The sequence below is a fragment of the Bos indicus x Bos taurus genome, chromosome 5, assembly GCF_003369695.1.
Source record: "Bos indicus x Bos taurus breed Angus x Brahman F1 hybrid chromosome 5, Bos_hybrid_MaternalHap_v2.0, whole genome shotgun sequence".
Classification (NCBI taxonomy): domain Eukaryota; kingdom Metazoa; phylum Chordata; class Mammalia; order Artiodactyla; family Bovidae; genus Bos; species Bos indicus x Bos taurus.
In genome coordinates, this window is record NC_040080.1 from 44,962,350 (window position 1) to 44,986,481 (window position 24,132).

At 49.2% G+C, this 24,132-nt stretch overlaps 1 protein-coding gene across 2 annotated transcripts; it reads left to right on the forward strand.

Moving 5' to 3' along the window:
• The first annotated feature begins 414 nt into the window (after positions 1-414).
• On the forward strand, positions 415-23,414 carry IFT27 (intraflagellar transport 27). Of its 2 annotated transcripts, XM_027541755.1 has the most exons (8): positions 415-843; positions 7,990-8,069; positions 8,422-8,481; positions 11,462-11,521; positions 15,237-15,354; positions 16,266-16,375; positions 17,397-17,483; positions 23,180-23,414. In XM_027541755.1, exons 1-8 carry the CDS (start codon positions 810-812, stop codon positions 23,276-23,278), a joined length of 648 nt encoding a protein of 215 aa, XP_027397556.1. In that variant the 5' UTR covers positions 415-809; the 3' UTR covers positions 23,279-23,414. The 2 variants fall into 2 exon arrangements, with proteins under 2 accessions (XP_027397556.1, XP_027397557.1); XM_027541756.1 differs by lacking the exon at positions 17,397-17,483.
• The last annotated feature ends 718 nt before the right edge of the window (positions 23,415-24,132 follow it).

A 24,132-nucleotide genomic window follows, 5' to 3' on the forward strand; every position in this document is an offset into this window, starting at 1 on the left:
CGTCCAGTGCGCCAGCGCCGCTCGTCTCCCGCGCTCGCGATCGGCCCCCTTCATGGGCGAACCCACTTCCAGAAGGGCAGGAGGGTACGGCGATTCACCATTCCTCCCAAAGATAGGCCTAGCCAGCCTCTGACCAATCAGAAAGCTTGTTTTATCGCCGCTTCTGGATATACAAGGTTGGAGCTGCTTTTCCCTGAACTTTCAAGCCGTGAGGGGGCGGGAGGCGGAAATGATTGACATCTTCTGCAATTATTAGTCAAGCGAGATAAACTTGAAGAGCAGTTGCTGCTACGAATTATCTGGGGGGGAAAGGCTGTTAGCCCTGCCCCCTTCTCTCACTGGTCTCCGTGAGCCCTGGGCGGGGGTGGGATTTTTGATGGCAGCCAATCGATGGCCAGCAAGGAGGAGGCGGGGGTGGGGGATGAGGAGGCGGGGCAGGCGGGCGGTGGTTGCTCGGACATCACAGCCACAGTGGGGCTGGGGGCCGGAGGATTTCTGGGTCACTGTTCCCGAACCACACTGCCGGGGGCTGGACTGGGTTCGGGAGCCGCATCGCCTCCCTGGGACCTTCCCGGCTGCCTTCTGAACAACTTGACCCCTTCTGGCGCTCCTCCGCGCCCCACCGGGACCCTAGCGCCAAATACCGCCCCACGGGCTGCCCGAAGGGTCCAGGCCCCATTGTCCCGGTCCCCACTGTGGCCACTGGCCCCTTGAGCGCCAGTTCTCCCTACTCCCCTTCCCAGGCAGGACCACCAGCGCCTCCAGCAGCCGCTCTTCTCTTGTCTGGTCCGTGGAGGTGGTTGGTTACCATGGTGAAGCTCGCAGCCAAATGCATCCTGGCAGGTGAGTCTGAAAACTTGCGGGCGAATACAGTGTCCGAAATCCAGAGACTTCATAAATTGTTGAGAGCTTTTGTTCACGTAAATTATCTACCGTCTTTCCCTTTCTCTCTCTCAAAGGCGAGTTAATGCAATTACTGATATAGTAAATTCCATTAGGCATGGGATAATTATCTTCCAGAGCACACTTGTAGCTGCGGCTGGTTTCCTTCGCTCCCTGTCATACTCTGAGACCACCGTTACCAATTGGAGCTGTATTCAAGAGGAGCAGACTGGTTTTTAAAAAAAGCAGGCTAAGCACACCATAAGTGCTTCAACTAAACCATGTGCTGTACTCCAAAGTTAGGCATCAGTGACTTAGGTGGTCCTTACTTACGGGAATTTTTTTCCTTGACCCTATTCTTCTGAAAACAGGGATAGGAGACAGTAATGTCCAGCTGACCAGTGTTTGCAAAAATACCATGTATGTTGTCTTTAAGACCCAAAGTTATGGTTGCTGCCCCATAAGTTTGAGGACATAAATGTTGAATCCCCCAAAAGTGGGTATCTGTTTTGCTGACTGATACATCCCAAGCACCCAGAACATACAACTGGAACATAGGAAGTATTCAGTAAACATTTGTAGAATGAATGCATATGTGGCATGCATATTTATGGTGTTACTGCTCAATGTTACTCCAGGTAACATTTGCCTGGATTATGGACCTGGGACCTCAGAGCACAGATGTACTTTCCTGAGTCTTTGCTACATTGCCAGGCACATATATTTCATTTAACCCTTTCACAGTAGGTAGCACCCTGGAGCGGAGAAGGCGATGGCACCCTACTCCAGTACTCTTGCCTGGAAAATCCCATGGATGGAGGAGCCTGGTGGGCTGCAGTCCATGGGGTCACTCAGAGTCGGACACGACTCAGCGGCTTCACTTTCACTTTTCACTTTCATGCATTGGAGAAGGAAATGGCAACCCACTCCAGTGTTCTTGCCTGGAGAATCCCAGGGGCAGGGGAGCCTGGTGGGCTGCTGTCTATGGGGTCGCACAGAGTCAGACACGACTGAAGTGACTTAGCAGCAGTAGCAGCAGCACCCTGGAGTAGGGCTTCCCTGGTAGCTCAGCTGGTAAAGAATCTGCCTGCAATGCAGGAGACCCGAGTTCAATCCCTGGGTCGGGAAGATCCCCTGGAGAAGGGAATAGCAACCCACTCCAGTATTCTTCCCTGGAGAATCCCCATGGGCAGAGGAGCCTAGCGGGCTACAGTGCATGAGGTTGCAGAATCTGACACAGCTGAGCAACTAAGCACAGCATGGCACCCTGGGTTAGATGCTGAATTGTTCTGACCTCATTGAGGACTGAGATGAAGTCTGTTGCCCAAGGTCCTAGCCGGATTCCCACCCCCCAGATCTGCTCACCTCCATAATTCTTAACTTGTGTTACTATTGAAACCTGTGACCTTTCCAGGTTTTTCTGACCAATTCAGGAAAGAAGCAGTGAGAGATTATATAGAGGAAAAGGAGATTATTTTCCTTAAATTCTTCTCTTTCAGACTGAAAGGGGTGGTGTTTGTAATGACTTTTCCAGTTTGGAAGTAAAAGAGTCACACAGAAAGATGACTGATCGAAGTCACTCAGATCATGCTGGAGCAAAAGAAATGAATGGTCTTCAAAAGCAGTGTCTAGTTTCCAGAGCACCAGCGGGGGCAGTATTGTGCAACAAAAATAATTCCACAGATTGGCTGTGTCCTCTTGGACAAAGCACTTCTCTGAGCCTCAGTCTCCTCATGGATAAGATGGAGATGTTTTTCTCTGAAGTTAGATTTTTTTTTTTTTAATGGGCTTCTCTCTCTGACTGTTCTTTCTCCTATTTCTTTTTTAAATCAACTTCTATCACGAGGCAACTTACTGAGCATCATCTTTGTGCCTGCGCTGTGCTATACCCTCAGCACAGGTCATCTCAACAGCTCTGTGGGGTCAGGATTATCGTCATTCTCCTCTACAGATGGGGCAGCTGAGGCCCAGAGAGGTTGGGGCATTTGCCCTGGGTCACACAGCTGGATTTGGCTGAGCTGGTATCTAGACCCAGGTATATCTGATTTCCAGGGCTTGTTCTTAGCCCCACAGGCTACCATCTCAGGCCTTGATTCTAGACTCCTTGTCCTTTATACTCACACTCTCAAATACTAGTTTTACCTGATTTCATCCATGGCCTTACAAGTTGTTCCTAAACTCCAACCTAGCCCTCAATCTGTAGCCTCTTTTTGAGGCCTTAAGAATATCTATCTCATCTTGGAAGTTTCCAGGGACAACAGACCTCAGTGCAGTGAATCGCTATGCACAGCCCATCTCCACCCCACCCCCACCACACGCACCTCCTCCCGCACTGACCAGTTGTTTAAATGGAGTCAATCTACGTCTGTTCTCTCACAGAACTAGCTACCAAAGGTCCTGATGACTCAATTCAAGTGCTTATTCAGTCCTCATATTTATTGAACACCTACTATGTGTAAGTCACCACACAAGGTGCACTGGGAATCTCAGGATGAACCCAGCCCACTCCCACACTGAAGGAAACCCTGGGTTGCACACAAACACTTATAACGCAGCAAATACCCTTTGTGTGCCAGCTCCCAGAGGCATACCTCAAGGCACGGCTGCTAATTGTGCTGCCTCAGATGAAGAGAGAAAGCAACACTTAACATTTATCTGTGTTTTATGTGCTTCCAGATCACTTAAATATTACTTAATATATGTCAGGCACTGTAGATGTTAACTCCTTAAATCCTCATAATGATTCTCTGAGATGGATATTGTTATTCCCCATTTTGGAGATGTAGCAACTGAGGCCCAGAGAGATTACAGAACCAAGGTCACACAGCTCATAAGCCTTGGAGCTGGAATCTGTGCCCTGAGTACCATGTACTTAGTGCCTCCTGACAGACATGGGGGTGATAATTGTGCCTCCCTGGAAGGTTGCTCTGACAAGTCTCATGCCACCAGCAGTGAGCCACAGTAGCCAGGCAGGTAAAGACAGGACCGAGGGATGACCTTCAGAGGCTGGTCATCAGAAGGACATTCTTTGAGCTTTGCCTGGCAGAAAATTGAGCGGGATTAGGATTTGTATTAGGGAGACCTAGAAGAAGATTTTCTTCGAGGAATTTTCAGGGAGTAAGAGAATAGGAGGGTAGAGCCCAGATCTTGTGTAAGGGATAGTCAGAGACAGGGTTGGAAGGTGGAGAAGGGTACACAGTGGAAAGCATCTTTGGACAGGCTCTGTGAGCACATCACCAGGGGAAAGCTCTGCTTTATGAAGGCCTGTCTGTTGATGCCAAACTCAGGGTGAAAGAAAAGCAGCAAGAAAAAACAAAAAGGAAATAGGGCCAACTGGGAAGTTTTTGCAGTCCAGATCTAGTCAAGAAAACAGAAGATACATTAGGCATTTCAGCAGAGAGGTTTTAATGTATGGAATTGGTTCATCGGGTGTCAGAGACTGAAAAACCCAGGAGACAACATTGTCATGACACTGAAGGGGTAGGTAGAGATCAGCGTTGTCAGAAACTTAAAGAAGAACCTCCCCCACCCCCCGAGCCAGGATCCAGATTTCCAAGGAGGGGACACTGCCCGGCTGGGGTGGTACCCAGTGTGTGATGTCAGCACTTGTCATAGATCACTAGGACCCATTGCCCACTAGCCGGGAGCTCAGTCCTGGGTTTAGGGAAAGACAAGTCCAGCCCGTCCCAAGGGGCTTTGTCTTAAGATCACTTCTGTTACTGAGTGCTGCATGAGGTAGGGTCCAGGCAAAAGCTGAAACTGCACTCAGTGTCTAGATAGTGAGGATTTAGCATGGGATGTTCATTAAACACCTACTGGAGGGCGGGGAAGACAAATGGGAACAGCGAGGCAGCACAGAGAAACTGCAGGAAGGAGCCTCACCCCAGGGCTGCAGGAACAGAGGGAAGATGGCTGGGTATCAGAACCCCGAAGCTCAGAAGGGCCTTGGAATTGAGCTGCAGATCTCTGAGAAGGGGACCCTACCCACCGATGCTAATGTCTCTGAGGGGGTGTACTCAGGCCGGCCCAGAAGTGCAGAACCACAAACAACACAACTGAGGCAGCAGCCGACCTCTGCTGCTGGGGTGAAGGCCATCACTAGGAGACTGCTAGGAGAAACTGCAAAAGAGGAGAAGGAGCAAGTCCCTCTTCCTACCCCCGACCAGCCTTCCACATTGGAAGAGTTCTTGAACTCACATTGGCAGAGCCTGACAGGAAGCCCCTGAGTGTGACAGGAAGCCCCTGGGAGACAGAGAAATGTGAGTGCGGAGCCCCAGCCCCCAGCATCACAAGGCAGACCACGGATGGGTGAGTTTGGGGCTGAGACAAGAGACCCAGTTGAAGTTCAAGGTAACTAGGGCAGTGTCAGCCCTGACAACAAAGGAAATTCGGGCTGGAGACCCAGTGAAGGATGTAAGGAATAAAGAGGAGCTGCCTGGGCGTGGGAGGAAGGAGGTGAAGACTTCAGAGGCGACTGTGGGTGAAGTCTAGGGACAGTGAGAGTGAATGGTGAACAGAACAATGAGACGGGGGCAGGACCACTCTGGCCCCAGTGTGGCTGTGTACACACTTGAGACTGGGTGAAGGCCCCGCGTTGCAGTGAAGACACCTGCAGGTTGTTGGAAATGCAAAGCTTGGGAGATGGATTGTGGCACATGAAGTAACAGCAAAGGTAGCAAGAGTAAATGGGACAGAGTGGATGGGGACTAAGGATGGATGCACAAGAATGTCCACATGGGGGAGGGGGAGGAGCAGCGGGAAGACCAAGCCAGTGCAGGCTCACCAGGGCCAGAGGGCCGCTCTGACCCTGGTGGAGGAGGAGGGATGCTCCTTCACGCTGACATCTTTCAGAGACGTTAAGGAGCATGAGGACTGAGGGAAAACCACTGAACTTGGCAATTACGAGGTCACAGGTGACCTTGCAGATGGCACCCTCTCCATCAAGCAGTGCACCTGTCGTCCCCTGTCCCCACCGTCACCCCTGGGTTCAGCTTCCTCCAGGGAAGTCCTCCCTGCTGACGAAAGCCCTCATCAGCTTCTCTCCTCCCTGCGCCTTCAGACACCTTGGTTCTCAGCTTGCATTATTTGAACTTGCACTTGTCATCTCGTTGCTTTGCAAACGTGTTTATCGGCTGGCTCCCCTTGCTGCGCATGCTCAGATCCTTCCTTAGCCGACACTGGAGGTTTTCCAGAAGTATGGGGAACTCTGACTGACAGTTGGAAGCAAGATATATGAAATTAACCAGGACAAATCTGTGGGGAATTTCACAAGCGGGAGGAGTCAATTTCCAACTGGATGCAGAAACAAAATTGAAGTCGGGAGGATGGATACAGTCATCTCCTGAAAGGCTGCAGGGATGAGGACCCGCAGGGGCAGTTTAGAAATGGGCCAGAAGGGTCCCTGAGCTCTAGGAGAGGGCAGAAAGAGTATGCTACTGGAATCCTAGGCAGATTACTTAGCTCTCTGAGTTTCAGTATCTTCATCTGTCAAGTAAGGGGCCTGGGAAGGAGTGAATGAGTTTGTATCAATGGGTGCATAATGGAGGCTCAACCCATGTTGGTTCCCTTCTAAGAAGTGGTAGCAGATAGAAAAGCAAGACCTTACTAGCTCATTCAGACCCAGAGAAGTCAACGTGAAAGGAAATGTCACAAGTAGTCAAGTAGTTGTCTCACATGAGGTGACAGAAGTCAAAACTGAAAAGTGAACAGAGCAGCAGGCTATCCAGGAGTCAAGTAAAAGGAACGTTGAGCCACCCATGATGTGGATTAAGGTGAGGATATGACATCAAAGGATGCAACTAAGAAGGCTGTGAGCTTGATGGCGATTTTGCTGAGGATCAAAGGGGTGAGAAAGAAGGAGACAGGTGTTCCGCCAAGGTGCTGGGTGATGGAGGGAGAGTCAGTGTGAAGCTCAAGGTGGAAAAGATCTTGAAAATGAAAACAGCGTGGTATCAAAGGAGGCCACGCAGAGCCACCGGTGGGGGTGTTGGGAGGGCACAGGGGAGTGAAGGATGAGCCCTGAGAGTCTCTAGCACCCCTGGGGGCCCGGGAGGAACTCCAGAACAAATTGCCCCTGCCACCTTTTGAAAGGTCCAGGTCTCAGACTTGAAAATGTGACATTAACTTTTAGTTTGGAGGTACCAATTTATGGGGCTGTCCACTGACAAAGTTGAGGAGATGGACCCGGTAGGTATAAGATAGACTTAGAGGAACCAGTGGCTGTTGCCAGAGGAACCAGTGGCTGTTGCCAGTAGACTTGGAGGAGAGGCCCTGGGAAGATGGATCCACAGTGGTTGCAAATGGGTACCAGGAGGTGGAAGTGGAAAATGTCCTTTGGAAATGGGTTTCAGGTGATACATGTAGTCCCTGACTCTCTGTCATAAATACGGTCCCACCTAAGTGTCACCCCCTCTGCCCCTCAGTAATTATGCAGGATTCTAAGGATGAATGCTCTAGCTCAAAGTGGTTTAGTCACCTGAACCCGTAAGTCTGTGCCTGGTCATACCTCCTTGCCTTCAAGTGTGTTAAGTCACTTCAGTTGTGTCCAACTCTTTGTGACCCTTTGGACTGTAGCCCACTAGGCTCCTCTGTCCATGGGATTCTCCAGGCAAGAATACTGGAGAGGGTTGCCATGCCCTTCTCCAGGGAATCTTCCTGACCCAGGGATTGAACCCATGTCTGTTACATCTCCTGCATTGGCAGGTGGGTTCTTTACCAGTAGCGCCACCTGGGAAGCTTTTTACCTTCAAGACTTCAAAGTAAATTCAAGTTTGTAAGGAACAGGTTTTCCCCATCAGGTATGTTTCAGTGGAAGAGTCTCAGTTCTGTTTCCAGTGCTCAGAAGCTCTCCTTCGACTCTGTTACCTTCTGGGTCAGTTTTTGCAGATGAAAGGATTAGCCCGGAAGAAATGAGGCTGGTTTGGAAAATGGGTCTCACAGACCCATTGCCCTGCCAGCAACCCCAGGGCGATTTCCCATGAGAATCAGGCACGTTTTCTCTGAGAACTCATTGAAGTTTTTCGGTTTCCAGACTAAGTTTCTGGAGTGGGAGATCCTTGAGTCAAATCAGCGTGAAAGCAGTGTTTTTCTTCTACTCTGACCTCACAGGAGACCCCACCGTGGGCAAGACTGCCCTGGCACAGCTCTTCCGCAGCGACGGGGCCCATTTCCAGAAGAACTACACCCTGGTGAGATGTGGGTGTCGTAGGCCTGGCAAAGGCTTAAAGAGAAGTGATCAGATAACCCTAAGGGAGTGACTTTCCCAGTGTCCTTAAGAAACCCTCAGAGACCTGACGAATGGCCACAAGCCACAGGGTGCAGAGCCGTATGGAGCAGACTAGCCTGTGGTCAGCTGGTCACCACATACAGCTTGCTCGTGGGCAGGGGGTTGGATGAGACTAGGTCCTCTCTGACTTATGCACAAGAAGTGAGCCCAGAACAGACACCGGAGCCAGGGACACGCCTCCCAGGGTGGGGTGCTCTTCCTGACAATACACCCCGGGGCCCCCTGACGTGTGTGTTCTTCCTTTTCCTCCGCAGACAACAGGGGTGGATCTGGTGGTGAAAACAGTGCCAGTCCCTGACACGGGGGACAGTGTGGTGAGTGGTCCCCTTGCTCCCCCGAGGGAGCTCAGTGCTGCCCCAGCTCTGCCTGCGGACTCCGGGGGTCACTGTCCTCCACTCTGGGAGAGAAGCAGCGCTATCCCTGGGGAACAGTGATTTCCTAGCTCTCACCTTCTGGGGGAAGGACTTCAGTGGAGAGACATAGGGCAGCTTTTTTTTTTTTTTAATTGGATGTAGTTGATAAAGTTGTATTCGTTTCAGGTGTACAGCAAAGTGAATCAGATATATATATATATATATACATATATATACACACACACACACACATATATATATCTCAGTAGTTGCTCAGTTGTGTCCAGGTCTTTGCGACCCCATGGACTGTAGCCCTCCAGGCTCCTCTGTCCTTGGAATTCTTCAGGCAGGAATACTGGAGTGGGTTGCCATGCCCTTCTCCAAGGGATCTTCCTAACCCAGGGATCAAACCCAGGTCTCCTGCATTGCAGGCAGATTCTTTACCATCTGAGCCACCAGGGAAGCCCCCATATATATATGTGCGTGTGTGTGTGTGTTATATATATACACTCTTTCAGATTATTTTCCCAATGGGCCATTACAGACTATTGAGTGGAGTTCTCTGTGCTATACAGTAGGTCCTTATTAGTTATCTGTTTTATATATAGTAGTGTATATATGTCAGTCCCAATCTCCCAATTTATCCCTCCCCCTGCCTGCCCCCTGGTAGCCATAAATTTGTTTTCTATATCTGTAACTTGATTTCTGTTTTGAGGATAAGTTCATTTGTACCCATTTTTTATAATCCACATTTAAGCAATATCATATGATATTTGTCTTTGACATAGAACAGTTTTAAGTAGCAATAGTTTTATTAAGCAAAACAAGAGTATCCTCTTGAGAAAGAACAGGTTGTTTGGAAATCAGAAGCAGCCCCTCAGTGGTGTACAGTTGGGGTCTTTAGAGTGGTGGTCCCTCCCTATGCCCTGCATCATCTGACTGACAAGTTGATTGACAACTTTAGGTTCTAAGAATTTTTCTCCTCATGCACAGTCACCCATAAGCACCCAAGTGTAACCCACAGCAGGGGAGGGGGCAGAAAGTGCAGTGCTAATTTATTACAAATACAGCATAATGAACCCCTGGTTACTTTGAGTCACCATTTAGGTCTTGGTGTGCCTGTGCCAACCTGTGCTGGAGGTTTTATCTTGCTTAATTTTGCTAAGGCTGGAAATTTAGCAGTAGTCCTTGACTAGGAGAGGTGGTCAAGGACTAGGAGAAGAAGGATCTCTGGGCATGCTCTGGTCACCAGTGTCCAGGTGGGAGAAGGAAAGAGGATCATGTCCAGGATGGAGCAGGACCTGCTCACATCTGACTAGCTACCCAGTAGTGCCAGGACTTGGTCTAGACCTGTCTGAGCATTTGGGAACAGAATGAGAGGGACATGGGAAGCACTGTAGGGAAGGGATGAAGAAGAGGAGGTGAGGCCAACAGTTGCCAAAAGAAAAGAAGACTAGGAGCTCAGAGGTACATATTTCAGCTGTGACATTGCCATGGCCAGGTTCCCTCCTGAAACAGTTAATTGTTGTTGTTCAGTCACCCAGTCCTGTCCAACTCTTTGCAACCCCATGGACTGCAGCATGCCAGGCTTCCCTGTCCTTCACTATCTCCCGGAGTTTGCTCAAACTCATGTCCATTGAGTTAACAACCAGGACCTAATTATAGGACTGTCTCTACCACACCATAGTTTTGTAATGATTTGAAGAAAAGAATAAAGCAATATCCTGATTTTCAGTTAGCAAAAGTGAGGGGATATTTTGTAACAGTATTTGGTGACTTGGGCTGCCATATATTACGTTATTAATAAATAGAAGTCTATATTCAGTTAATAAAATCTATAGAGAAAAAGAAGAGGAAGTGAGAAAGACTGGACTCTGGACCTCACCCTTAGAACTTCCTGAGTATCAAAGTTCCTAACCCACATCTCTCTGTGGTAAAGCTCAACCCTTGAAATTGAATTCCAAGCTGTTCCCTTTGCCTGTGGGCTTCCCTGGTGGCTCAGTGCTAAAGAATCAGCCTGCCAATGTAGAAGATCCCTGGGTCAGAAATATCCCCTGGAGAAGGAAATGGCAACCCCCTCCAGTATTCTTGCCTAGGGAATCCCATGGACAGAGGAGCCTGGCGGGCTACAGTCTGTGGGGTCACAGAAGAGTCAGACACGACTTAGCAACCAAACAATAATGTTTGCATGTACTTTCCTGGAGAGAAGGTTTAAGAATCGCCAGATTGTCAAAGCAGTCCATGAGCAAAAAGCAATTTTAAGTACCCAAGATGCAGTGAGAAGGGATAAAATGAATGCAGCTATCGCCAATGTGCAAAGCAGAGGATGCTGCTGACCTTCAGACAGCGTGTGCTGGTCACCAGAGCCAGTGGGAAATTACAGGGACACTGGGGGAGACTTCCTGGATGGCAGCAACGGGGAGGGGCTCTCACCTGTGCCGGCGAAGGTTGGGACACGGGCAGGAAGGGTCATCCTGAGCCCTCCGCCAGCATCAAGCCTCAGCTGTCCAGAACCCTGACAGACTGTCCTACTTTAAATGCCTTCCCCAGGCCTCCTCCGTGACCTCCTTTAAACAGGATCGTTTTTCAAGATTTGAAAATCAATTTGGTTAACAAAGTGCAGAATGACCTTTCGGAAACCAGAGCACTTGTCAGCCTGTTTAGCATTCTGTTCTGCCAGGTGGGGAGTCAGCTTGTTCCTGGTATTTTTGCACTCAGGGTTAGAAGAGGTGAGACGCCACCCAGAAGGGGCTGCTTGGGGTGGGAAACAATTGTACCTGAGTTCGTTCCTCTTCTCATCCTCTTCTGCCTGCAGAGGACAAGAGATAAATGTATGTGCACATGTGCATGCATGGATCACCCTGAAGGTAAGCAGGAGTCCTATCCACGTGTGCAGCCAGGGGTTTCCTCAACTTTCTGAGACCTGCCTTTCTGATTCCAGGAACTCTTCATTTTTGACTCGGCCGGCAAAGAGCTGTTTTCTGAAATGCTGGATAAATTGGCAAGTATCAGTCTTTTTTCTAACCTCCTCCTCCCTCCAAAGATTTGCCCCTTAACAATGCCACTGCACTCCAGTCGCCAGGAAAGGTGACCGTGGCAACACTCTTCAAGGGTCATTCCTCCCAACCTTGGGGCTTGTGGCCCCTTGGCAGGTAAAGCAGCTTTTGCATGTGATTTGTGATTGCCCTTCCCCCCAACTCTGGACTAGCTGGGCTCCCAATGTGCCAGAGTACCCTCCGACTTGGTGACCCTCTTCTCTTAGACAACCACCTCCTACGGATGTTTTTTTCAGTCTTCCTCCTGCACTAGTAGTAAAGAACCTGCCTGCCAATGCAGGAGACTTGAGAGACTCAGGTTCGATCCCTGGCTGGGGAAGATCCCCTGGAGGAGGGCACGGCAACCCACTACAATATTCTTGCCTGGAGAATCCCATGGACAGAGGAGCCTGGCATATAGTCTATGGGGTCACAGATTCGGACATGACTGAAGCAGCTTAGCATGCATGCTACCTCCTAGGCCTGGAGCAAAGATTTCCTTCCCCACTAGGGGGTGCCCTCGAGGTCCCATAGCCTGACTCCCCTTCCAGTTCAGTTCAGTTCATTCAGTCATGTCCGACTCTTTACAACCCCATGGACTGCAGCACACCAGGCCTCCCTGTCCATCGCCAGCTCCCAGAGTTTACCCAAACTCATGTCTATCGAGTCGGTGATGCCATCCGACCATCTCATCCTCTGTCATCCCCTTCTCCTCCAGTCTTCAGTCTTTCCCAGCATCAGGGTCTTTTCAAATGAGTCAGTTCTTCACATCAGATGACCAAAGTATTGGAGTTTCAGCTTCAGCATCAATCCTTCCAATGAATATTCAGGACTGATTTCCTTTAGAAGGGACTGATTGGATGTCCTTGCAGTCTAAGGGACTCTCAACAGTCTTCTCCAATACCACAGTTCAAAAGCATCAATTCTTCAGCACTCAGCTTTCCTTATAGTCCAACTCTCACATCCATACATGACCACTGGAAAAACCATAGCTTTGAATAGACAGAACTTTGTTGGCAAAGTAATGTCTCTGCTTTTTAATATGCTGTAGGTTGGTCATAACTTTTCTTCCAAGGAGTAAGCATCTTTTAATTTCATGGCTATAGTCACTGTCTACAGTGATTTTGGAGTCCAAAAAAATAAAGTCTGTCACGGTTTCCATTGTTTCCCTGTCTATTTGCCATGAAGTGATGGGACCAGATGCCATGATCTTCATTTTCTGAATGTTGAGTTTTAAGCCAACTTTTTCACTCTCCTCTTTCACTTTCATCAAGAGGCTCTTTTGTTCTTCTTCACTTTCTGCCATAAGGGTGGTGTCATCTGCATATCTGGGCTTATTGATATTTCTCCCAGCAATCTTGATTCTAGCTTGTGCTTCATCCAGCCCAGTGTTTCTCATAATGTACTCTGCATATAAATTAAATAAGCAGGGTGACAATATACAGCCTTGATGTACTCCTTTTCCTATTTGGAACCAGTCTGTTGTTCCATGTCCAGTTCTAACTGTTGCTTCTTGACCTGCATACAGATTTCTCAGGATGCAGGTCAAGTGGTCTGGTATTCCCATCTCTTTCAGAATTTTCCACAGTTTTTTGTGGTTCACACAGTCAAAGGCTTTGGCATAGTCAGTAAAGCAGAAGTAGATGTTTTTCTGGAACTCTCTTGCTTTTTCAATGATCCAGCAGATGTTGGCAATCTGATCTCTGGTTCCTCTGCCTTTTCTAAAACCAGCTTGAACATCTGGAAGTTCACCGACTGTTGAAGCCTGGCTTGGAGAATTTTGAGCATTACTTTACTAGCGTGTGAGATGAGTGCAATTGTGCAGTAGTTTGAATATTCTTTGGCATTGCCTTTCTTTGGGATTGGAATGAAAACTGACCTTTTCCAGTCCTGTGGCCACTGCTGAGTTTTCCAAATGTGCTGGCATATTGAGTGCAGCACTTTCAGAGCATCATCTTTTAGGATTTGAAATAACTCAACTGGAATTCTATCACCTCCACTAGCTTTGTTCGTAGTGATGCTTCCTAAGACCCACTTGACTTTGCATTCCAGGATGTCTGGCTCTAGGTTGGTGATCACACCATCATGTTTATCTGGGTTGTGAAGATCTTTTTTGTACAGTTCTGTGTATTCTTGCCACCTCTTCTTATTATCTTCTGCTTCTGTTAGGTCCATACCATTTCTGTCCTTTATTGTGCCCATATTTGCAAGCCCACCCCATCTAGGTTTGCTCTGGGACCTGCCCCTGCTGCCCAGGCTCCTCCAGCCGGAATAGCCTTCCTCTTAGGATCCAGTTTGCTGTACCTTCCAAGGTAACAGTTCCACTAATCTGGGCCAGTGAGCTAATTAGAAGGTTTGAGATCTCCAGAGCCCCTGCCTTTCCAAGAACAGCTACATTTTAATAGAAATTTTTGCTGCCCCCCTCCTTTTTTTTTTTTCTTTTTTTTGTCTAAGAGAAATAGATCTAGTGATGGTAATTTCACACAGGGCTGGCCTCATGCATGAGTTCTTGGTGTTTTACCACGTGCCTACGTAATGGCCAGCGCTGCCTGGCGGAGGGGATAAAGTGTCTGGGGACATCAGGGCCGCCTGCTGCCCATCCTGGGTCTGCTCACTGAGGCCTGGAAGAAGAAGGTCTCTCCTGCATGCTCACAGAGGTGGTCAGTGTGGCTTCAGCTAGACTTCTTGAGTTAGTCTGTGAAGTGAAGGTGTAAGGGCATCATCAATTTAGTCTAAGTTCCTCCCATCCTAGAGGCCTGCAGAGCCAATTCCAGGCTGACCTTCCAAGGACAGCTAAAAGGAAAAGGCTTCTCCCTCACACCTTGGGAGGTGATAACACCTTAGAAATAAACCGGTCTCTAATTGTGCATAATGGGGGTCCCCAGAGACCAGGACAAGTATCAGCACGGTCCCATAGCCTGTGCCAGGCAGCAGGTTGGCCCAGGACTCTGAGCAGCCCCAGAAGGTGCCGGCTCCTGAGAGCTTAGCCTTGGTTCTTAATTGGGACCATGAACCCTGTCCAGTGGCCGATCTGGTTTGGATTAGGGCTGACATACTGCTGGAGAAGCAGAACATACCCTTTGCATTTTAAAAAGCCGACCCTTATTAAGAAGATGTTAGCAAACCAGCTTCCAGCAACTGGCTAATGAAAAAAAAGGATGCGCTTTCAGGCCTGCAGAGCAGAAAAGCACATCAACTTGGATAAGAGTGGGCCCTCGATGAGAACAAGTAGCAGAATGAGTTCATGGAACCGAGGCAGACAAAGTGTTTCTGGGTAGAGAAAGGCATCAGCTCCACCCTGGTGTTTGAATCCCATGTGACCTGGGCAAGTCAGTTACCCACTCTGAACTTACTACCTTCAGCTACATGGTAGGGATCTTCAGACCAGCCCTGCAGAGTTGGGAGGTTTCATAGTGACACACAGAAAATGCCCAGCAGAGAGCCTGGCATGGATTCAAGCTCTTGCCATCATGGTCACTGCGCCTAGGCCTTCCCATTCATACCTGTGGATAAATCGTTTTCATCCATGGGTGTGGCTCAGTTTTCTGACTCATATCCCCTTTTGGATTTTTCATTTCCCTGCACTCACGTGTCCCTTCCCTTAGAAGGCCACATTGCCTCCCCGCCTAGAAGTCACTTTCTCTGTCAGTGACGTGTTCGAATCCTGTCTGCCTTGCCTAGTGGGAGAGTCCCAATGTCTTGTGTCTTGTCTACGACGTGACCAACGAGCAGTCCTTCACCAACTGCAGCAAGTGGCTGGAGAAGGCTCGGTCTCAGATTCCAGGGACCACCCTCCCAGGTAAGAGCTGCAGGCATCCAGGGTTTCCAGCAGCTCCTCTGTCCTTCAAATTCAAGGGCACAAGGTCACTGCAGAGGTACCTGTGGGTGCAAAAACAAGATGCTCTGGGCTTTGGGTGTAGCAATCTGGACTGTACCCTGGCTCTGCCCCTTCGGAGCCCTTGCAGCCTCAGTAGGTTGCCACACCTCTGAGTCTGTAAAATGGACCTGGTGATGCCCATCTGGCAGGGTTGTGGAGCAACTCAAACATACTAAGGGGAAGGCGTTGGGATATGAATGCGAGTTGTTTCTGGAAGGCTCACCCCAGGGAAACAGCCCTCATTTTCTCCTGTATGTGGGGCACCAGCAAACATGCAAGGCCCGCTGTCACTTCTGAATGCTCTCAATCAGTTTATTTCTCATCCCTATGTGAGATCAACAAATTCTCCTCATTAGAGACCAAGGAAAGCAATCTCCAGAGGCAGGCTCAAAAATTAGCTGCAGCGGATACAGCTGGCAACAGAACTAAATTACCTCTGCATCCCTGACTCCAAGCCCAGCCCTCAGATTAGTATTAATGACCGTTTTGAAAGTTTGCTCCATGCACTAGAAATGATCGCAAATGCTCACATCGGTTTGGTCCTTGCCTTCACAGCACTCGGAGCCTTAAGGAGACAAGGCAGGCAGGTACCTTCAAGATCTAGAAAAGGGGCTGAACAAAAACTGCAGGTGGAAGGGCATGCTGCCCACTCTGCCTCGGCCCCGGGGGCCCAGCGCAGAGTCTGCTGGTGCTCACCACCTGGGGTCAGACGGCCTCTCTCAGATGACATTTCACACCCCTCAGAAGTAGGCTGCTTGCTGTTTTTTCTCTCTAGCTGTCCTCCCAGACAGCCATGGTTATAATGTGATGCTCTGATTGTCTCTTTCGAGTAGGTGTGCTGGTGGGGAACAAGACAGACCTGGCTGGCAGGCGAGTGGTGGATGTGGCCCAGGCCCAGGCGTGGGCACTGGGCCAAGGCCTGGAATGTTTTGAAACATCCGTGGTAAGTACCACTGCTTGCGCCATAGCCCCAGTCTGCAGCAGGGCCTTGGCTGGAAGCAGTTTTTCACGTGACCTTGCATGCATCAAGTTGTTACCACACCATACGCAGATTTGGAGCTGATGTTACATCCTTCGCCTGAGATCTCGTCTCAATATAGCAAGAGTCACTCGTGTGTTACAATGAAGCGGATCAGCCAGCCAGCCCTGGGAAAAGCTGGATACCAGTTAGTAAGGAATACAAACGTGTTGTGTCCAGCCACAGTGCCGCCGGACGTCTGCAGGAGGCACGTGGTTATGGCGTTGTTGGCACATTATTTTATAGGCCCTCAGAATCAGTCCCCTGATCCAGGAGCTGTCCCACACTTCCTACTTCCTGATGGGGTGACGATGCACCAGGACTGGGACCCCCGACTTCTGGTTTCCCTCACTGCTCCCAGTCGCCACCTTGCTGCAGCCCCAGAGTGACTCCAAGCCACAGGAGCCCTCAGGAATTGGGACAGAGTAGTTTGTTCCCAGCACTTTCAATGCGAGATATCATGATTTTGGCGTGTTCACAGTGTCACGTGAAGCCCCTCCTGTATGGGGAGTTCTGAGTTCCCAGCCTCCCTGCAGCCAGGGTGCAGGCATGTGACCCAGGCTATACCAGTTGGATGAACGTTTGTGCGATGATGGCAGGGAATCAAGTGAACACTGCCCCCTGCAGGAGCCACCCAGAAACATCCACTTCAGAGCCAGTAGGGGCCAGGGGCCAACCCCTTCCTGGGGCTCCTGGGTAGACTCGCCACGCCTGGCACAGCCTGAAACATCCCTAGTGGTCATTTGGACCTCACTCCCGGCCCTGTGGCCTCTGGCCTTGATTCTTTGGTTCTCTCAGAGAGTCAGTGGGCTACTTAATAAATAGCCCTGAGGTCGTTTTCTGCTCAAACTCCACTTAAGTTACAGGTACTCTTGTTGCATCTACAAAACTCGATGGGTGCTGCTGTTCAATTCCTATGTGGCGGTGAACTGTTTTGTTTATTTAGCTACATCGGGTCTTGGTTGTGGTGCATGTTGCACTGTCATGCGGATCTTCCATGGTGGTACACAGACTCTCCAGTTGCGGCACTGCGGTACGTGGGGGTCTTTGTTGCACTGTCACGCGGGATCTTCCGTGGTGGTACACAGACTCTCCAGTCGCAGCACGCAGGCTCGGTAGTTGCAGGGTGCAAATTTAGTTGCCCTGTGGCATATGGGATCTCAGATCCCCAACCAGGGGTCGAACCTGCATCCCCTGCATTGCAAGGTGGAGTCTTAGCCACTGGGCCACCGTGGAAGTCCCTGGATGTGAACTTCTTAAACACCCCAAAGCAGAATGCTTTCCTTAGGGAAAGTGTAGCAAGTAAAATCGGGTGCTCTGTCCTCTGATGGTGAATAGAAGCCCTATCTGTGGGCCCCTTGAGTGTTATTTAACCTTTTGTGCCTCAGGTTCCTCACCTATTAAATAGGGATGATAAAATATATTCCTCATTGAGTAATAAATATGAGAATTAAGTCAGATGGTGAATATAAAAACACTTAGCACAAAATCTGGGGCACAGTAAACGCTCTGTCAATATTAGCTTTTTTTAAGTATAACTATTCCCCCCAGTAATCTCATTTATACTATTATTACTCACCAAATCTTTGTATTCCTAGACTGTACGGAGGTAAATGTCAGTCTTGCCTCTGGTCCAGTAATCATAAATGCTGCATTAATGAAGTTCCAGTTAGTGAGCTTTTACTGTATGGAGGGTTACCCATGTTGTACGCAGCACGCCTTTGAGCAAAGCAGTAACTCTTCCACCCACAGCAAACAATACTTCATTTTCCCTCCTCCTCCACTCACATTCATGAAATTGCCTCCTCACCCTAATATCCCACGTTCTCTGGAATTCTTGATAGAACTCAGAAATTAACCTTCACTCCTAGCTTTCATCACGAGAGGCCACTGGGCTGGACGTTCAAGCTCTGGTCAGGTGTTCGCCTCTGCACGATTGAAATGGGCGGGTGTAAATGATGTCTGGGGAGGCTGCGGCTCACACTTGATATTAACCGTGCAGGTTAACTAGTCCCCCCTGAGCTGATGCCAACGAAGCACCACCAGCAGCGCGGTTAAGAAAGCTGTAATTAAAAAGGAAATACAACCAAATGCCATTTGAGACTTAGCCAAGCCCATCTCTTCCTCTCTTCTTACTAAATGCAGCCACAGTTGTCTTACATGGCCATTTATTTTGTTTTATTTTTTATTGGAGTGTATTTGCTTTAAAATGTTGTGTTAGTTACTGCTGTTTGATTTTCTTTTTTCTTTATAGTTCCATCTTCACAACATACTCATTTTAAAACGGGGGGTTTTGTACCCTTTGATCACCTTCACCCCTTTCTCCTGCCCCCACCCTCACTGCCCCTGGCATCCACCAATCTGCTCTGTTTCTGAGTTGTCTTTTGTTAGATTCCACTTATAAGTGACAACATAGCAATATTTGTCTTTCTTGTCTGGCTTATCTCACTTAGCATAATGCCCTCAGGATTCATCCACGTTGTCACAAATGGCGGAATGTCCTTCTCTTTTGTGGCTGAATAATATTCCTCTGTGTGTGGCCCGCATTGCCTTTATCCACTCATCAGTGTACACTTATGTTATTTCTATGTTGTGACTGTTGTCGTGGATGAAGAAATCTCTCCAAGATAGTGCTTTCATTTCCTTGGTTACAGACTCAGAAGTGGGTCTGAGTCTGAATCACATGCAACTCTATTTTTAATTTTTGAGGAACCTCCATCCTGTTTTCCACACTGGCTGCACCAGTTTTCATACCCAGCAACAGTGCACACGGCTTCCCATTTCTCCACATCGCCACCAACACTTGTTATCTCTTGTCTTTTTGATGATGGTCATCTTCACAGGTGTGAGGTGACATAATGTGGTTAATTTGCATTTCCCCGATGGTTAATCATGTTGAGCGCCTTTTCATATACTTGGTGGTCCTTTGAATACCTTCTTTGGAAAAATATCTGTTGCTGATCCTTTGCCCATTTCTTTTCATCATAGTATTTATGTTTTTGCTGTTGAGTTGTACGAATTCTTGTGTGTTTTGGATGTTAATCCTTTATCCGATGTGTGGCTTGCAAGTACGTTCTTTCATTCCGCAGGTTGCCTTTGCATCTGCTGATGGTTTCCTTGGCTGTGCACATGCTCGTTAGTCTGCTTTGGTCCCACTTACTGATTTGTGCCTTCGTCGCTTGTGCTTTTGCTGTCATATTCGTAAAACCATTGCCAAAGCCAGTGTCGAGGATCTTTTCCCCAGTGTTTTCTTCTAGGAATTTTATGGTTTCATGTCTGTAATTCATTTTCAGTTAATTTCTGTGAGTGGTGCCAATTAGGGTTCTAGTTTCATCCTTTTGCATGTGAATATCTGGTTTTCCCAGCACTGTTTACTGAAGGGACTGTCTTTTCCCCTTTGAGTATTCTTGACTCCCCTGTCAAATATTAGATGGCCCTATCTGTATATGGTTATATCCAGGCTCTCAGTTCTGTTCCATTGCTCTTTGTATCTGTTTTTAATGTTAGTGTCATATTGTTTTGAATACTGTAGCTTTGCAGTATGGTTTGAACAGGAACTATGATGCCTCTAACTTTGTTCTTTCTCAGGATTGCTTTGGCTATTTGGGATCCTTTGTGGTTCCTCTTTGACTTCCTGACACCCCTCAATATTTGGCCTTTTCACACCAAAAAAACTTAAAGCATTTCTTTAAGCAGAAGTTAAAAAATTTTAATGCATTGTTTACTGCTCTAAGAAGTTGGGCAATACTAAATAAAAGAAAGTTCAAGAAAGATCCATAGGGATGGCTCCTCTTGCAGAAAGAAGAGAGGAGGGGAACTGGTGTTTGCACCGTGTACCAGGTGTTTTGCACACATTATCTATTTGGGCTTCCAGCAGCCCTGCTGCTCTCTTTATCTCACTGGTGACAGACTGAGAAAGACTGCGTAGCTTTCTCTGGTCACCCAGCTAACAAGCATAGAACCAGAACTAGAACACAGCCCTGCCCAGCTCGATAACCTTCTCGAAGGGGCTATGGCCTCCCACAGAGCCCACTCTGGGAGTCTCTAGGGGGAGAAGAAATGGCAACCCACTCCAGTGTTCTTGCCTGGAGAATCCCAGGGACGGGGGAGCCTGGTGGGCTGCCGTCTATGGGGTTGCACAGAGTCGGACACGACTGAAGTGACTTAGCAGCAGCAGCAGCAGCAGGGGGAGAATTCTAGGTCAGATTAAGCACTAGTCTGACCCTGCTCTAAGGATTCTTCATGCAAAGCAGACCTACTCTACAGGTGTCCAAAGATGTCCGTGAGACTATGATTTGTCATTTAACAAAAGGACTCCTGTCATTGGCAAGCCCTCCTAGTGCATTTGGAAAATGGTTCCGTTTACATCTGCTACTTCAGGAGCACTCCATGTGTATAAAAAGGCTTGCCTCCATTGAATTCCCTACTTTTTATGTTGCGTTTTCCCTAAGATCTAGCTTTTAAGAGCTTTCAGGTTCATTTAGAAATCCTCGAGTGTGTGCTTTGCCGGCCTCATTCTCTTCCCATTCGACACTTAACTACATTTTCAACCGAGGTAATGTTTTGCTGTTTGACATGTCCTAGGATGTTACACTCTGTACAACCCAAAGCACCTTGCAGATACAACTGAGTTATTCCTCTTGGTCTTGCTGGAGAGTGACAGCCTTCCGGTCCTTGGTAGTTGTGAACTTAGTATCGACACTTGTCTGGGCCGCCAGCAGTCCTCTCATTCCTCAGCCCCCTCTCCACACTGACACCTCTGGTTCTTCTGCTGGTGACTTGTCTCTTCTACCTTGGGACTTGCCTTCCCGGAAAGTCCAGTAACTTTCTCTGCAGGATCTGGTTTCACATACCTGTTTCTGTCACCCTGTCTGGCAGAGTGGAAAGGCTGCTCTTCTCATACTTGGAGCCTCTGAATTATAGACTGGGCTCTGCCTAAGCCAGCTGGGCCACTGCACGCCTGGCACCCCAGACCACTGTAGAACAGAGGCTCTGAGCTTGATAACGTCGTTACATACTTTGGTTTGGAAATCCTTCCATTTTAGTGGGACTATTTCATTGTCTCTTCTCAAGACTGCACTTTTGCCAGCAGGCAAGGATTGTCTGAAAACAAGTACTCGTGAATTCATAGTTTGAGCTACTGTCTTGAAAGTAGTGGGTGCTTTCTTCTGCCAACTTATTTCTTTAAAAAAAATTTTTTTTAAATACTCATGGGCACACACATAGAGAGTGACTGCTGCTGCTGCTGCTAAGTCGCTTCAGTCGTGTCCGACTCTGTGCAACCCCATAGATGGCAGCCCACCAGGCCCCGCCGTCCCTGGGATTCTCCAGGCAAGAACACTGGAGTGGGTTGCCATTTCCTCCTCCAATGCATGAAAGTGAAAAGTGAAAGTGAAGTCGCTCAGTCGTGTCCGACTCTTAGCAACCCCATGGACTGCAGCTTACCAGGCTCCTCCGTCCATGGGATTTTACAGGCAAGAATACTGGAGTGGGGTGCCATTGCCTTCTCCTATAGAGAGTGACAAATGATAGCTAAGTGGAGAGAGTATCATTTTCTTTCCCCCAGAGCTTGTCATGCTCACCCTATAGGGCAGGTTCTTCCCACAGGATGGAGAAAATCTAGGGCAAGTTCCAGAACTTGAATCTCTCAGATAATAAAAAATCCTTTGGGCACCTTTAGTCACAAAATTATTCATTGTTTCAGTTATAAAAGTAGCCAGTCCTGAGTGACTGTCAAAATTCTTGATTTAAAGTCAGCTCCACCCCCTGAGCCTGCTGTGGGAAGCAGGACTGGGCTTCTGCGTCTGTGTTTCTACACCTGTGCTTCCCCTCCAGCTCTCTTTGCTGGGACCTGTTCTGGCCCCTCTGGACTTGCCAGGTGTCTGAGATGCCCTCCCTACCCACATAGGGGGCGCTCGCTCACCTGCAGCTTCCGCCTCACAGGTGACACCTGCTCACCTTTCCTGCAACCTCCGTTCCAGGCCATCCATTGGTGGTGGAACCCATCACCCTCCTGGGGGCTGTCCCCGGGAGGTCCCTTTAGGACAGCTTCACACTGGGTTCTTGCAGGGCCTTCTGCTGGTCCAGGGAAGCACGGCTGCAACCCCAGTTTGACAGAGGAGGTAGTGCAGACAGTCTTTCCTGTCCTGCTCAGCCATCCAAACAGCCAGCCCCAGCCTCACCTCAGTGCTTTCCAAGCCTGGGCCCAGCACCTTCCTAAGTCCCTGGGCTGTAGGCTTCTCTTGGGACCCTCCCACTGACCTCAGGGTGAGGGAAAAGAGAAGCGCCCACATTCCATCCTTGGGGAAATACCACAGCACACACACACCCCCGCCTCCATCCTGCTTGGTCCTCCCTCCAGAGCATGCCATCTGTTGTTTTGCTTTGACCTCTGGGACCTCAGGCAAAGCTAAGTAAGAACGAGTCTCGTTTTGATGTCCCGTCACACAGAGTGAGACTAGCTAAAAGCACAGGCTCTGTGGGAACATGTCTAGGTTCAGACCCAGCTCCATCACAGGCAAGTGTGTGGCTTTCGGCAAGCCATCTTCATCTCTCTGCATTTCAGCTGCCTTCTTGTAAAACGGGCGGAACCGTAGTAGCTGCCCCGAGTGCTGGGAAGAAGAGGTTGGGTCACAGGTCGGAGCGCCTGACGGGAGGAGGGGATGGGGAATGCCAGCTGTCTGTGACATCCCTAAAGCCAGCCAACCCTTCTTCAACTTGTCTCTCCAGAAGGAGATGGAAAACTATGAAGCCCCCTTCCATTACCTGGCCAAGCAGTTTCACCACCTGTACCGGGAGAAGCTGGAGGTTTTCCAGGCGCTGGTGTGAGAGGCTGGCCATACCGTTCCCTGCGGTGGAACCCAGCCCTGGGCTCCGTCTCCTCAGAAGATGGGAGAAGGTGGAGCTGCCTGGCACTTCCAGTCTATTGTGACAGCTTTAAATAAAAGGAGAAAATGGAAAAGCAGCAGCTCGTTCCGTTCTTGGCCAGGGCAGCCCTGGAGCCATTTTACACATTGGCCGCTGCTCCCAGAGTAGCACCAGAGCCTCCAGTGGTGGCAGCTGGCCCTTGGGACAGTGGGCATCCTGCCCTCCCCGAAGGACACTCCCCAACAAGAGCCCACCCACAATTTGCCACAGTCGAGATGCTCAGCTTGGAAGTTGCCGCCTGGCCGCGAGGCTGATGGCCCTCTCCTTGTTCTAACAGACTCAGCTTTGCTGTCTGTCTGCCCGCTTTCCAGATGCCAGAGCTCCCTGGTGATGACTACTGTCCCTGGCAAAATAGTGCCCTCTGCCGGCCGCCCTGGGTGCCTCTTCTTGATAAAGACCCAGCCCCCTCCCAGCTGCCAGGAACCCTGAGCACCCAGGGAGCCAAGAATGAGGCCACTTTCCTTTAATGACCCCGCCTCTCAGCGAGCCGGGCAGCAGTCGTAATTCTTTGCACTGAGCTTGACTGTTTTCCATCCTATCTCTGCTGCCAGATTAATCTTCCTAAAACACCACTTTCATCATTTCACTCCCCTGATTAAAGACCCACGCAAATTCCTCAGTGCCTCTTACATCAGGGCTATGGGCCGAGGTCTGGTATCACAGCCCACCTCCGACTGTCACCCTCACACCGGAGTCTTGGCTTCTTTCTGTTCCAGTGCCCCAGAGGGTCATAGGCCTCCTTCAGTCCCCCACTG

What these genes read in the sequence shown, in the direction of transcription:
- IFT27 (XM_027541755.1), top strand. Translation starts at nt 810, where the DNA reads ATGGTGAAGCTCGCAGCCAAATGCATCCTGGCAG. An exon ending in AGCCAAATGCATCCTGGCAG is followed by an intron (nt 844 to 7,989) that starts GTGAGTCTGAAA and finishes CTGACCTCACAG; the next exon opens with GAGACCCCACCGTGGGCAAG. An exon ending in AATGTTTTGAAACATCCGTG is followed by an intron (nt 16,376 to 17,396) that starts GTAAGTACCACT and finishes TTGTTTATTTAG; the next exon opens with CTACATCGGGTCTTGGTTGT.